The 15194-nt window shown below is 49.8% G+C and overlaps 1 protein-coding gene across 1 annotated transcript; it reads right to left on the bottom strand.

Annotated features, from left to right (window-relative positions):
• Positions 1 to 628: 628 nt before the first annotated feature.
• Positions 629 to 8517, bottom strand: LOC146179332 (uncharacterized). The gene is made up of 2 exons (XM_084580174.1): positions 3845 to 8517; positions 629 to 646 (listed from the first exon to the last, which is right to left on the bottom strand). The coding sequence occupies exons 1-2, from the start codon at positions 8255 to 8257 to the stop codon at positions 629 to 631; spliced, it is 4431 nt and encodes a 1476-aa protein (XP_084436300.1). The 5' UTR covers positions 8258 to 8517.
• Positions 8518 to 15194: the final 6677 nt, after the last annotated feature.

Raw genomic sequence — 15194 nt, 5'->3', positions numbered from 1 at the left:
GGTTTACCTCACTGCTGAGTTCGGTATTTTTGCTGCGGAGTGCCGTTCGTTAAAAGAGCAGAGCAAGAAAAAGAAAGTATTTCTGTTCTGTGACATCGACTCAAAAAGAACCCACCTGTCTGACTTTCATGCTTAAATGCTTATTGCGAGGTTTCACAGTATAGTGTCTGTGCTCCGATAACCAATAACCCTAATCAAAAGTAAAAAAAGGCGTCAACACTTGCGTGCAGGTTCTCATATGACCACCGTCATGCAGCCATAACCTTTCCACGCGTCAGTTGGAAACCTCGGCCAAGTAACATGGGAGAGTGTTCACACCACTGTATGCTTCAGAAACGAGCAAAATAACCATCTTATTTTTTGTGTACTTTGAAATTTTAAAAATTCTCTAATCCATTCAGGCTGTAAGGATGTTGAAGGATGTAACAAGATTGTGCAACAAGCACTGAAATGTTTTTTTTTTCTTTAGAAGTCTAGTTTGGATCAGCTGAACTACCCACATCGTCATATATGATCTTAATTATATAGCTGGGCCATAATTTTCAATTATTTATTCACATTGCCAGCACGGTAACCTCCTACATTAAGGCAGGGGTTATGACAACGCTTACTGTGCAAGATATAATTGTTAAGAATTATAGCCGTACTACAATGAAAAAAAACATGAACTGCACAAACAGAATTCATGCAATAAAACGTTATCACTTTTTTTTTTGCGAAGTTTATTGCCTCAGGGCATAAAAGGAATGTTATGATGGATGAAGGGTGTGGTCAAATAAATGAAAAAAGGTTGGCTGATGCAATGAAATCGAGGAGTGAACGGTGATGCGGTCCCAGTGTCCAAGCAGCATATGACTGCGGATTATGGGGGGAGAGGCCAGCTGCCACCAGGTGCCGGATCCGCGTTGGCTTCAACGCTGGACAATCCCACAGTAGGTGATGGATGTCAGCTTCTATATTTCTTGACTTGCAGATGGGGCACCCAGGGTGTGGATATAAATACCGAAATTGTGACCACTTTCGGATCACTGCTGGTGTTAGGGCCACCCCAACTCGAATCCTCCGAAGCGCCACCTCCTCTGCACGGGTTATACCGCGGGGGAGGCTTACCGTACACGGAGGTATAAGTGCACGTGTACGGCGCCGGAGGTGCTCCTTTCTTGTTAAAAGCAGGGTGGCATTGTCCAATTTTATGAGGTTTGGCGATGTCGATGTTGAGTTTGAAAGGCGGGTAGCAGAATCTACTTGGCTTTGAGCACTAAAAAGGTCACGCGGGGTCCATTCAATACGAATTGGATTTGGTATGCGAGCCGCTAGACTGTGTATGTTCTGGCAGATTTCCGGGCTACTACTAACTCGTCCAAGTAGCTTTGTCACCTGGAGAGCATCTGTACGTATGATAATATGGGCCGTGGGAAGCATGGGAATGGCGGTCACAGAGCGAAGCGCCTCTTGCACTGCAAGCAGTTCCGCACAAAAAGAAGATGGAGGTTCCGGTAATTGAAATGTTGACGTCTTGTTCAATGAAGATTTGTTAGGACAGTAAACTGCTGTTATCACTTCACAGGCTTTGATGCTTGCGTCGACGTAAATTATAATGGAACCATGTGGCAAGCGGGCGTCTTGTTCCATAATTCGGTCGCGAAGGGACGACGCCGTTTCCTGTGTTCTTGGTCGGCGTAAATCAGTTGGCTTGTTATCGCTCAGCTGTACAAAACGCCAAGGAGGAAGAACTGGCAGTGGCGGTGGTAGTATTGAATGTTTCGAAGCATAAGCCTTCAGAGCGCACGTTGCTTGAGAGAGCGTGGCCTTAAGCTTGCGTGCATCACGTCGTTGCTGCACCAGTTCATCTATTGTGTTTAGTTGTGCGTTTTCTTGGAGCGCCACGACTGGTGTAATGCGAGGGAGGCAGGTGATGACCCTCATTGCCTCTCGATTTATAGCCTCAAGTCGATCCCATTGTGCCCTTGTCAAATGCTGAAATTGGGCTTGATAAACAAGGCGCGGTTGCACAACTGCCCTCACCAACTGTCTCGCAACATCTGAGCGAGCGCCGCCCATTTTTGGAGCAATGCGTCTAATTAAACCCAGTGTCTGTAACGCCTGTTTTTTAGCGCCAGACAGACATGTAGTTTCAGTTCCTGACTCATGAATTGTTAAGCCCAATATTTTTACTGTTGGACTTTCCTGAAGGGGGGTTCCGGATAGATGTAGACGAATAGAAGTTGCCGATAGTTTACGGCGGCCCCAGCGGCTGGCGACTGATATGAACGTAGTTTTACTGGCGGAAAGTTCAAGGCCAATGGAAGATGCATATGTGCACGTAATATCTAAAGCTGATTGCAGGGCCGATGATTGAGTCAGTAGGTCGTTGTGTGTGCTCCACACTGTGATGTCATCAGCGTATATTAAGAACTTAACATCAGAAATTTCATGTAACCGCCATGCAAGTGAGATAAACGCAATATTAAATAATGTTGGGGACAACACCGATCCTGGGGCACGCCGCGAAGAGGGACAAATGATCCTATGGCCTCGTTATTGAGGCGTATTGCAAATTGTCTACTTTCAAGGAAAGAGTTTACAAAATTGCGTACTCTAAGTGGTAAATGAAGCATGTCAATTGAATCCAGAATGGCAGCATGACTGATATTATCGTAAGCCTTTTCTACATCCATGGCGAGGACGGTGCGTACTGTTACATTTGGGTCGCGAGTGCCGGGGTTAGCGTACCGCTGCCAGCAGTTATTACGTGCGGCGCGCGGCCCCTCGGTAGCGTTGGCCTGGCGGCTCCGTGGACGGCGGACGGCATCAAAGGTGCCAGCAAAAACGAGGCGTCTTTTAACGAAACAACCTTTACTGTAACATCAGGAAGAAACGGGCAGTGAAGCTGACCCGGAGAGATTACAGACACTCTCACACAGCTGGTGTCTAGCGTCGTGCCAACGGCGCGTCAAAGTAGTCTCTCTCCCAGCGGAGTCGGCCGCTACTTTTTATAGTTTTTCCAGTTCACAGGGAAAGGGTAAACCCTCACAGGAAAGGGAGAGCCAAACATGTTGGTTCACGACGAATGACTCAATCGCAGGTGTTCCGACCTCATCTCCTCCACCTCCTGCAGACAGGAGAGGGCGACGCACTTTCCCTCGAGCTCCAGGCTTAGCCAGCTTTTGCACACACACGCACGCACAGGAACACGCTGAGACTTGTCGGCGGGAGGAAGCGTTGCGCGGCCGATGAACGGCGTCGAAATGGCCGATCCGCTCGCGGTTCTGCCTGTTGCTATGCGGTGGCCGCGTCAGCTGTCCCACTTCTCGGTGGAGAAACGTAACAGACTGCCCCGCCGGGGAAGGGAGACCCCGAAGGGCAGGGGACTGCATCCGCTGTCCGGAGGGATCGGGATGTTGCTGCTAACCAGGGTCGTCCGACTCTGTTTCTCTTGAGCCAGTCAGCCTGAAGAAGTCCTTGGCAAGTCCGGGTTTCCAAGGCACTCTGCAACTTGTCTTCAGGAGAGATTTCTGACAACCTACAGCATCACAACCACGCTAAAAACTCAACCGGTCAGCCAGCAAGCACGGCACAATCTTCACAAAGTTTTGCCAGACTATTTCCCTCTTATGCCCCCATCTATATTAAAGGGCAGCTTAGCAGCACTTGGAACGCGTCCACAAATTTGAAAATCGCATTTTCAAAACAGCACTTCGAACAAAGATACTACAATACAAATGTTCAAAATCCTATGTCAGGAAGAAAAACACCAACTAGTGAATAAAGGCTTCTTCTCAAGTTATGGGCTTCGACTTAAGCCATCGGCATTACCGTTGAGACTCCCCTTTTTGTAACGCACCTCAAAAGAATACTGCTGTAAAGCGAGGCTCCAGCGCAAGAGGCGACCATTTTTGGAAGAAGTTGTCTGCAGCCATTGGAGAGGGCAGTGATCCGTCTCGATGATAAACCTCGAGCCGGCAAGGTAGCACGATAGTTTCTGGACGGCCCACACGAGACAGGCACACTCTTTCTCGGTGGCACTGTACGCCTGCTCACGACCGGTCAGTTTGCGACTAGCATACAGGACGGGGTGTTCCTCTCCTCCAGTCTCTTTCTGGCATAGTACAACTCCCATGCCACGCTCACTAGCATCGCACTGAACCACGAACTCTTTAGTGTAGTCTGGCGATCGTAGCACAGGCTGGCACGTTAGAGCGCTCTTTAAGGCTCTAAAAGCGCTTTCCTTTGTATCGTCCCAGACGACTGTTTGAGGCTCCGTTTTTCTGAGAGCATCTGTCAGGGGACTCGCAATATCAGAATACCTGGGGATGTATCTCTGATAGTAGCCGGCGACACCTAAGAACGACCGGATATCGGTCTTTGTGCGCGGCTGAGGAAAGTTTCGTATCGCGGCAACCTTTATTTCAGAAGGACGGCGACGTCCCTGTCCAACCACGTGACCGAGGTAAACAACTTCGGCAAGTGCCAACTGGCACTTGGGAGTTTTGACCGTTAAGCCTGCTTGGCGCAAACGGGTTAGCACTGCCCGCAAGTGTGTCATGTGCTCCGACCAGGATGCCGAGAATACCGCAACATCGTCCAAATAAGGCAAAGCGAACTCCTCAAGTCCCCGCAACACTTTGTCCATGAGGCTTGAAAAGCAGTAAGGCGCGTTCTTTAAACCAAAACTCAAAACTTTAGGACGGAAAGTTCCCATTGGTGAAATGAACGCCGCATACCTACTAGCCTGCTCTGTTAGGGGAACCTGCCAGTAACCCCTGACAAGGTCTAGTGTGGAAATAAACTGAGCGCTACTAACTTTCTCGATGCGCTCCTCGATGTTTGGGATCGGATAAATTTGATCCTTAGTGATGGAGTTTAGCTTGCGGTAGTCGACACAAGGACGAGGGTCCTTGCCTGGTACCTCAACCAAAATCAAAGGGGAGGTGTAATCACTCTCACAGGCCTCCACAACATCCAGCTCCAACATTTTCTTTGCCTCAGCCTCCATAATATCGCGCTGGCGGGGTGGTACACGGTACGCCTTGGACCGTACAGGCTCAGAGGAGGTAAGTTCAATGTCATGAGTAAGGACAGAAGTTCTACCAGGCCTATCAGAGAATTGACCTCGAAACTCTTGCAAGAGTTCGTGCAATTCGGTTTTCTGCTCAGGCGAAAGCGGTGCTTTAGCGACTAATTCACTAATTAGCTGTTCGGTGACTTCCCTGTTCGTCACTGTACCTAGTCCCGGAAGTTCGACCGGAAGCTCTTCGGGCATGTTCACCATCATACTCACCACTGCTTCTCTTTGCCTGTACGGCTTAAGCAGATTACAATGGTAAACTTGATGTACCTTCCGTTTTCCTGGCAGACTCACTGTGTAGTTAACGTCCGACAATTTTTGCACAGTCCGTGCCGGACCCTCCCACTGCACGTCCAGCTTGTTTTTCAGCGATGGGCGTAGAATCATTACCTCATCGCCCACCTCAAAGCGACGGGTCCTAGCTGTCCTATCATAATGGACTTTGGCCCTCTGCTGAGCTTTGATCATGGCTTCTTCTGACAAATCCTGCGCCCGCCTCAAACGTTCGAGCAACCTGAGCACGTACTCTACTACGACTGGGTCATCGCCCTGGCCTTCCCACGATTCACGAAGCATGCGAAGAGGAGATCGCAGCGTCCGACCGTACACGAGCTCTGCTGGCGAAAACCCTGTAGTTTCATGCGGCGCGGTTCTTAGGGCAAACATCGCCGCCGGCAGGCATAGCTCCCAGTCAGTTTTTCGCTCAAAACACATAGCTCTCAAAAGCCGCTTCATGACGGAGTGAAGCTTTTCAACGGAATTCGACTGGGGATGGTACACGGAGCTATGCAAGAGCCTTATTCCGCATCTTTCCAGGAATGATGTGGTCAAAGCGCTAGTGAACACTGTGCCCTGATCTGATTGGATTTCTGCAGGAAAACCAACTCGCGCAAATATGGACAGCAGTGCATTCACTATCTCCACTGAACTGAGTTCTTTAAGCGGCACTGCCTCGGGGAACTTTGTCGCGGGACAAATCACTGTCAGAATATGTCTATACCCTGAGTTTGTTACCGGTAGTGGTCCCACAGTGTCAATAACGAGCCTTCTGAACGGTTCCGTAATGACGGGCACCAACCTCATCGGCGCTCTCGATTTGTCCCCAGGTTTGCCCACATGCTGACAGGTGTCACATGTCTTTACAAACCCTTCTGCGTCCCGAAAACATCCTGGCCAATAGTACTCTTGCAATAGGCGGTCCTTAGTCTTTTTAATTCCTAGGTGTCCTGACCACGAACCTCCATGCGACAAGCGCAACAGATCCTGACGATAGCACTCAGGCACGATCAGCTGATCGAACTCAATTCCCCTGCGGTCTAGATACTTTCGGTACAGGACCCCATTTCTTACTTCAAAACTGACATTTTTCTTGGCGATACCTTCTTTTAGATTGCAGCGGATGTTCTCAAGGCTGCGATCCTTTTGTTGCTCGGCTATCAAAGCAGACTTGCTGACATTCAGCAACACGTTAAGACTCTCTGACGTAGGCGCGACGAACAAACCTGCAGATAGCTCTTCTAAACTACCCGTGTTGGGCATTTTCTCTCCTGTATCCGGTGCCTTCAATTTTTCAGGCTCACTTGTGTTTACAGCGGACGTGGTCTCAATCTCAGCGTGCTGTTCCTCCGACCCTTTTTCATCGCTTGACAACCTCATCTTCGGAATTACCGCCTTTGCAGCTAGCTCCCGAGCTCTAGATCTGGTTAAGGCCAGTACACTAGCCTCTCCAAAAACAAGCCCCTTTTCGCGCAAGAGGTGATCGGACTTGTTTGAAAACAGGTACGGGTACTGAGGAGGAAGCATAGATGACACCGCAGCTTCTGTCTCAAGAGCGCCGAAAGGCCCCTCAATAAGCACTTTGGCTATGGGCAAACATACGCTGTGAGCTTCCACTGCTTGTTTGATCCACACGCATTCACCCGTGAACATCTCTGGTTCTATGTAAGAAGGGTGAACAACATCCATGGTGGCCGCAGAATCGCGAAGCACTCGACACTGTTTCCCGTTCACGAGGAGGTCTCGAGTGTACGGTTCGAGAAGCTTCATGTTCTCGTCACTTCTGCATAACGACAAAAACACGATCTTTGGTTTCGTCTCTGGACACTGCGCCGAAAAATGACCAGGCTTCTGGCACGTATAACAGACGCGCGATTGCCTTGCCTCGAACCTCTTTTTCCGTTCGGCTTCGGTTACCTCCGTCGCTTTATCGCCGGCCGGACTGCTTTGACTCGCATCCGCACCACGTTTATTCTCCTTAGCTTTAAAGGGCTTGAACTTCGGCCTCTCAAACTTAGAGCCGAATTCCCCCTGTTGGCCGTCCTTAGCTCCACGAGCCCGACGCGTCACAAACTCTTCAGCTAGCTCGGCGGCTCTATCCACCGTACTAACCTCTGGCCTATCCATGACCCAATACCGCACGTTCTCGGGTAACCGACTGTAAAACTGTTCCAGCCCGAAACACTGCAAAATCTTATCGTGGTTACCAAACGCTTTTTCTTCTTTGAGCCACTCATACATGTTTGACATAAGCTTGTAGGCAAACTCTGTATACGACTCACTTTTGCTTTTCTCATGCTCTCGAAAATTCCGACGGAATGCTTCTGCTGACAGCCTGTACTTTCTTAGCAGACTCGATTTAACTTTGTCGTAATCCTCTGCTTCCTCTTTTGTCAAGCGAGCGATTACGTCTGCCGCCTCACCGGGTAACAAAGTGAGCAAGCGCTGTGGCCACGTTTCCCGAGAAAACTCTTGCTTCTCGCACGTTCGCTCGAAGTTAACCAGGAACAAACCAATGTCCTCTCCAAGCTTAAACGGCCGCATTAGGTCACTCATTTTGAACGATTCCCGTTCTCCTGCACCGTGAGCCCGACTTGCACTGCCAGCGCGTCCCGCGTTTATTTCGAGACGTTTCATTTCCATAGCGAATTGACGGTCTCGCTCCTCTTTCTCTTGCCTTTCCTTACGGTCTCGCTCCTCTTTCTCTTGCCTTTCCTTACGGTCACGTTCCTCTTTCTCGTGACGTTCTTCAATGATCTCGAGGCATTCCGAAAGCTCGTCATCTTCAGCTTCCAACGCAAGAATAGCCTTTAACACTTCTGGTTTTCTGAGTCTGTCTGACAAATCCAGACCCAACTCCTCCGCAAGCTCCAGCAATTTCGGTTTGCGCAACGACTTCAAATCCAAACTCATGGCTGTTCCGAGTGCTGCCTTCTCTACTGCCCACTATTGCCTTGCTGCAGTTAACCCAGCAACAACGACAACACAATTACCAGCTCTGTTCTCTACTTAACAAAAGCCTGGCAAAACCCAGTAGAAGAAAGTCCCGCACTCACCAAACCTCGCAGCCAAGAATCCAACGCAGTCGTTCCGCTGCAGGCAACCAGTCATCACACAGGGCTCGTTGCACTGCTCCCGCCTTTCCGCTGAGCTGCTTGTTTCACGGGTCACGCCTGTGACATCTCCGCTCTACCCACCAGATGTTGCACCTCTGTCAGGCCTGGCTCGTTTCACCGACCACGGTCACTGCTTGGTCGCCCTCGTCTCTCCGCTTTCCGCTGTTCCCCAGTTGTTGGACGACGGTATCGCCTGGCTCGTCCCTCCAACCACGGTTACGGCTTGGTCGTCGTCGTCCCACCGCTGTTCACCAATTGTTACATTTGGGTCGCGAGTGCCGGGGTTAGCGTACCGCTGCCAGCAGTTATTACGTGCGGCGCGCGGCCCCTCGGTAGCATTGGCCTGGCGGCTCCGTGGACGGAGGACGGCATCAAAGGTGCCAGCAAAGACGAGGCGTCTTTTAACGAAACAACCTTTACTGTAACATCAGGAAGAAACGGGCAGTGAAGCTGACCCGGAGAGATTACAGACACTCTCACACAGCTGGTGTCTAGCGTCGTGCCAACGGCGCGTCAAAGTAGTCTCTCTCTCAGCGGAGTCGGCCGCTGCTTTTTATAGTTTTTCCAGTTCACAGGGAAAGGGTAAACCCTCACAGGAAAGGGAGAGCCAAACATGTTGGTACACGACGAATGACTCAATCGCAGGTGTTCCGACCTCATCTCCTCCACCTCCTGCAGACAGGAGAGGGCGACGCACTTTCCCTCGAGCTCCAGGCTTAGCCAGCTTTTGCACACACACGCACGCACAGGAACACGCTGAGACTTGTCGGCGGGAGGAAGCGTTGCGCGGCCGATGAACGGCGTCGAAATGGCCGATCCGCTCGCGGTTCTGCCTGTTGCTATGCGGTGGCCGCGTCAGCTGTCCCACTTCTCGGTGGAGAAACGTAACAGTACATTGTGGCTGCGTGTTGATGATAATACGGAGGATGCCAAGACAGCCAATCCGTCTTCTGTGCCTATAGATGGTCGAAAGCCAATCTGGGCCGGGTGATAGAAACCGTGATGTTCATGCCACCACGAGATTCGTGTGGCGAGCATTTTCTCAGCAATCTTGCAAATTGTTACCGTTAAGGAAATAGGTCGAAAGTTGCTTAGGTCTGTTGGGGCTTTCCCCGGCTTTGGAATAGGGATCACAATAGCCGATTTCCAGCTGTCTGGTACATCGCCGTCTAGCCATACCTTGTTAATGGTGTCAAGGAGTTGAGGAAGTGCATCACCACTGAGGTTCTCGTAAACCTCGTACGTAATGGTGTCCAGACCGGGCGCTGTCTTTCGGTTGGCTTCATCTATAGCTGCAAGCAATTCGGGCATGGAGAATGGGCTGGCGATTCCCTCGGTGTCGGCAGCAGATGGCAGCTTATCGACATGGGCTGGCATGCCCCACAAGTAAGGTCTTGTAACTGGTGCAGGCAACACGTCGTACTTGGGGAAAAACTAGCGTGCTGCGTGTCTTGCGAAATCATTCGGAGACAAGTTTGCTGCAAAGCATGCTGTGGCCGCTGCATCAGGACGACGACAACCGTGCTCCATGGCATGGAAAGTTCGCCAAAGATGGGCATTCGATGACTGTGTGGAGAACTGCTCGCACCACAGGTACCATTGTCGTCGTGAGAGATCACACTCATACCTTCGAGCCTTAGCAGTAATGTAATTTAGTCTTGTACGGGCATGCACAGAAGTTGGGTCTCTGGTTGCAGTCAATTCCGCTTGTCGACGAGCAGCCCACAAGTTGAGCAGAGGCACATCCGGTGTTGGTCGACCAACCTCCACCCAGGTAATGGTTCTAGCCTCATTTAGTGCTCTTTTTATGCGGTCTAGAAGCGATGGTGCCGACTCCACAGAGTGGTTTTGAAGAATGGCGCGGAAATTGTCCCAATGGACAACTGTACACTTGCGGCGTAATCGTCGGGCCTGTGATGGATAGAGAACGATGACAATAGGATGATGGTCACTGCCCCAGCAGTCCGGCTCTAAGTGCCACGAGGGGGTGCCGGTTCCTGACCACCACGTAAGATCTGGAGCGTATGTTCCACTCCTAGTATGAAGCACAGTCCTTGTTGGTGTATCTGGATGGTTCAGGAGAATAAACAGCGCATCCGATAAGGCGTCTCGTACTCGCCTGCCGCGAGGACTTAAGGTGGGCTACCCCCAGTCCGGGTGAGGCGCATTGAAGTCACCCCCAACTAAAACTGGACATCCCGGGCATTGTTGCCTAACATTCAGTAACCATCCCAGGTTTATGCGGGAGGGAGAGCCACCACCAGGTCTTACATAGACTGACACAACTACAACAGTTGCCTTACCAAATTTGACTGCCACTGCAACAACCTCCTGATATGAAGTACACCAATTTTCCAGAGCAAGGCGTACCTGAGGAAACCGTGTGTCAACATACACAGCCACCTTTCCCGGGGGAGTATCCGTGTGCACACGTCGGTCGTCCATGGAAGGAGACACGTATCCACTGAAACCAGGAATGGGTGGCAACGCGTTTGTCTCCTGCAGTAGCATGGCCCATACATGAAGTTTGTTCATGCGAAGACGGGATTTGAGCTCTCCAACCTTTGTGGAGAGCCCTCTACAGTTTCACTGAAGCACACCGCGATATCTTGTAGTCGCCATCTTGATTATGAGTCCAGATGTCGCAAAAGCACAGATGTCAGGTTAGATAATTGAGTGACCATAAACCTCAGTAACGATTTCGAAGAGTTATCAGGCAGGGCAGCAGAAGACTTTTGGGAATCAGTGAACGGCATGGGAGTGTGGGACATAATCGTTGGCGAGGCAGCCTTGATATTCGCGGTCTGAGATTCCGTTGCTCGCCTACGACGAGCAAGCAGTTCACGATGTTTGCGGAGCTTATAGACCTCCGCTAAAAGCATTTCAATTTGGTCGTCAACTGCTGTCACATCGTCCTGCGGAGGTTCCGGCATGTCCTTCCCGTTTGTACTCTGTTTGTGACGACGTTGTGCACTCACATTAGCGCTGTAAGCATGTGGTGTACAGATTGCCGGTGGCTCTGTCTCAGATAGCTGTGACCATTCATCGTCATCCTATTGGAGAGCCTCGAATCTGTTGAATGTCTGAATCGGTGGTGAAGTACCCTGTTGAGACCATTGCCTTTGTATTCCACTACGGACCTTTTGAGTTGCTTTCTGCTTTGTTGGGCAAGTTGGAGAGGTGATGTCATGGTCATTAACTTTGCAAAGTCCGCATCGGTAAGATACTGTTTCTTCTGGCATAGCGTCATCTGGTGTTGTAAAAGTACAGGACCTATGCATATGTCCAGGTCGGAAACAGGTATAACAGTAGACGACACTTGGTTTATAAGGTCGAGGGCGTAGAATGCAGCCATAATAGTATAGGAGAGTTGGGGGAGTCACGGGGCCTTGCAACGTGACGATGCAAGAGCGCCCCTTTCCCATGCGACGAGCTTGAATCACACGATGAGTAGGGCAGTAGAGCTCACGCTGAAGTGTAGCCTGGTCCTCGTCAACGTCTACGTTGTATACAATGCAGCGTTGTAGATCGGAACCATCAACAAGGTAAACCTGGACTGGAACTGAGACTTCGCTTGTAACTGAAATACACTTAAGTGTTTGAAGACACTCAACAGCAGCCAAACTCGGCAGCCACACAGCAATTGTATTCGACTTCTTCCTGGCCGTGAAACCACGGAAACCCTTGGTTCCAAGACATGCGTCCAGATTCGCCTGAATAACTCTGTTCGGTATCTCAGTAAGGCACTTGGTTGTCAGAGCCTTAATGGTCACTTTATAGCATGGTGATCCGGGTGTTGAAAATACCGGGTGATCAGTTGTTGTACAGGAACGCTTGCCTTGTGAACTGTTGTTTGCGGTAGATGATCCCGGTGCAATGTCTTCTGAAGGACGCTTCTGAGCACCGCGCTGTGCCGCCCGTCCAGAAGGTAGCGCTGAAGACACGTCCATTGGCGTGCTCGGCTGCTCACTCACATTGGTGGAAACTCCATCACCAAGTGGAAGCTGGTTAGCCATTCCCGACCTCCGCCCTCAGGACAGATCACTCACGGGCTGATGTGCATTTTGAGACGGCAGGATATGTGCTGCAGCCGATGGACCAGGAGCAGGAACCAGGAGTTGGGACCCAGGCTCGGATGTCAATTGTGCGGTCGGTAATGCCGTCGAGACAGGCGGCGCCGACGAAGGTACCTCCTCCAGCGTGCCACGGACGGCACTAGGCCTAGTCCCAGAGCGCAGTTCAGCTGCAGGAATTACGTGATGAATGCCACTCTACCAGATGATACATGAGCGGTCGGAACCTCCTCGGACTCTGAGAAGTCAATTCTCTTGATGTAAGGATCGTTATCACTTGTTAAATGTTGACACTTCCAACGATATTGCAAGGAACGCGTAGCTGCTGATTAATATTCGCACAATAACAGGTTCACTGCCGAAACGGGCGGCTTGCCAAATGAGCAATTCTCCTTGGGTAAATTAAAAAACTCCTTTAAAGTAATTTTTATAAAACGCCATGATAAAATATAGTGAGGGAGCTGGCGTGATCGAGAAATCTGCCTGTACTGATGAGGCATGTGCAAATACGTGAACAGAAGTCTAGAAATCATTTCCTCTAATGCATATACGTAAAATGAAGAAAATGACACACAGTACAGTTCCTACTCTGTAAGATGATGAGATTCAACAACAGTTGGTGAGTTTGGTTTTCGTTTTATTACTTGACACTGTGTTTTGAGAGGGTCATGTTAGTGCCTGTAAAATAGGTCTAGGTGTCCGCTAATTTTTGTCTGGAATGATTCCTGTTTGAGATACAAATGATCCTCCAACAGGAATCATCCCAGACAAAAATTAGCGGGCGCCTAAACCTGCCTATCTCGTTTGTGACCGCATAAAGACCACTTGGGCGTCACCGAGCACGAACACGCATGACCTAGCCTTACACCGCATGCATTTCTCGTTTCAAGCAACGATTTAAATGCGTCTAGAAAAGATCGAACACCAGCCGCATGCGCCAAGGAAGCTTCGAACACCAGCTGCTTCGCGCCAAGAAAACATGCGGTGCTAGCTACAATTTCCTACATGGCCAAAGGCCAGCTGCAGCGTACTAAGCAATCTGCGAATGTTTTGGATATGACGTCACAGCTGCTGTATCACGTCATTATGATGGCTTCGTGATTCCCCCATACGAAGAGGTCGACAATGACATCATGAGTGCTTTTTGGCGTAATTCCTAACAGCAGAATTGCATGCCGTGATTATGGGTTGCATAGTTATGATGCACTACAGGACGCGCAACTCGTAAGCGCAAGTCTGCTGCATGGCTTCCATACAAGGCAATCGCTGCCAAATAATAGCCAACAAGCTTTTAAATTGTCGGACATCACATCTTATGCTTAGTCGTATGCCTCATCATAACACATGCACACACTCATCGTTATGCTCGACAGCATGGCTTCCTTGCACAAGAGTTATTTAACGACGCTTGGTAACGATCTGACATGATGAACTCCAATGCTTCGCGAGACACAAGTGAAGAAAATACTAAGGGGATGCCCACTAGGCAATGCGACGAGCAAGAGCAATGCACTGCCACACTAAGGTTCAAAGAAATGAAAGCATGGTGTTGTCGTTGACGTTTCAGTCCTCGCCGAACGACTGGCTATGTATAGTGCAACTTCAGCTGCACCAGCACTTTCACCAAAATGCCTTAACAAAGTTATTCAGACACAATGTGATGGCAGCTGCATAAAAGCAACACATATCTAAACACCTTCCTAAAGTTGCTAAACGCTGGAGCCCGCAGAAAGTATTTCGTATCAGCTAAGTCATTGATGCAACTCACATTGCTGCAAAATCATTTCAGGAGAACATGCTGCCGGGCTAGTTGGTGTTGCATGATGTGTAGAAACGAGAGACAAAAAAAAACGAAGGAACGAACTAAAGGCAAACATCGAGGACACATAGGACGTTCACGAGCACTGCTACCAACGTTCACCGTTGGTAGCAGCGCTCATAAATGTATATGCATCCTTCATTTTTATCGTTCGTCCGTAATTTGTTGACCCCAATTCTACACGTCTTTAATAGCAACGTCCGGGGGATTTTCTCCAATGACTCCACTAGACGCGTTAGCATGATCACCACGGTCGCCGTAACGATTTCGCGTTCACGTAACCAGTGTGATATTGGTTATCCTTAGCGGCCGTATTACCGTGGAATTACTCCTCCACTTTATTTCTTGCTCTCTCCTATATTTTTTTTACCCGCGAGTCACATGCCTTAGTGACACGGACAGTCTTTATTGGCTACCATATTGTGGTGTCTTTTATAAGTTCTGCAAGCAACGGTTGGTTTTCGCTTTATTGACACTTTTTTCTGCACCCCGCCTATGTGTTGAACAGCAATCGGCGGCGTGCCTGTGCCTGGCGGCGTGGAACACAGTGTATTGTGTCGCTGGCGTCAGCCCGAGAAGACGTCAACTTCTCGCACTACCCGAGGTCGATGGCACTGCATGGTTTAGGACAAACAGTCCGAAAGAAGGCGGAGTGTCAGCACCGTGTTGCTTCTTTGTTGTTGACGGCAGCCCGAAGTTACGCGATTATTCTGGTGTTCACTTTGAACAGAGAACAGCTTGAACAGAAAGCTGTCACGTCGCTTTCTTCACTTCTATGTCAAAAGTTGTGGTGAGGGAGTATCGCTTGGCAGTGCTGTGTTTATGTGCGGCAAATGCCGCGA

This window comes from Amblyomma maculatum, chromosome 9, assembly GCF_055883805.1.
Source record: "Amblyomma maculatum isolate TAMU_Amacu chromosome 9, ASM5588380v1, whole genome shotgun sequence".
NCBI classification, from domain to species: Eukaryota; Metazoa; Arthropoda; class Arachnida; order Ixodida; family Ixodidae; genus Amblyomma; species Amblyomma maculatum.
This window is presented reverse-complemented; position numbering and strand designations above follow the sequence as displayed.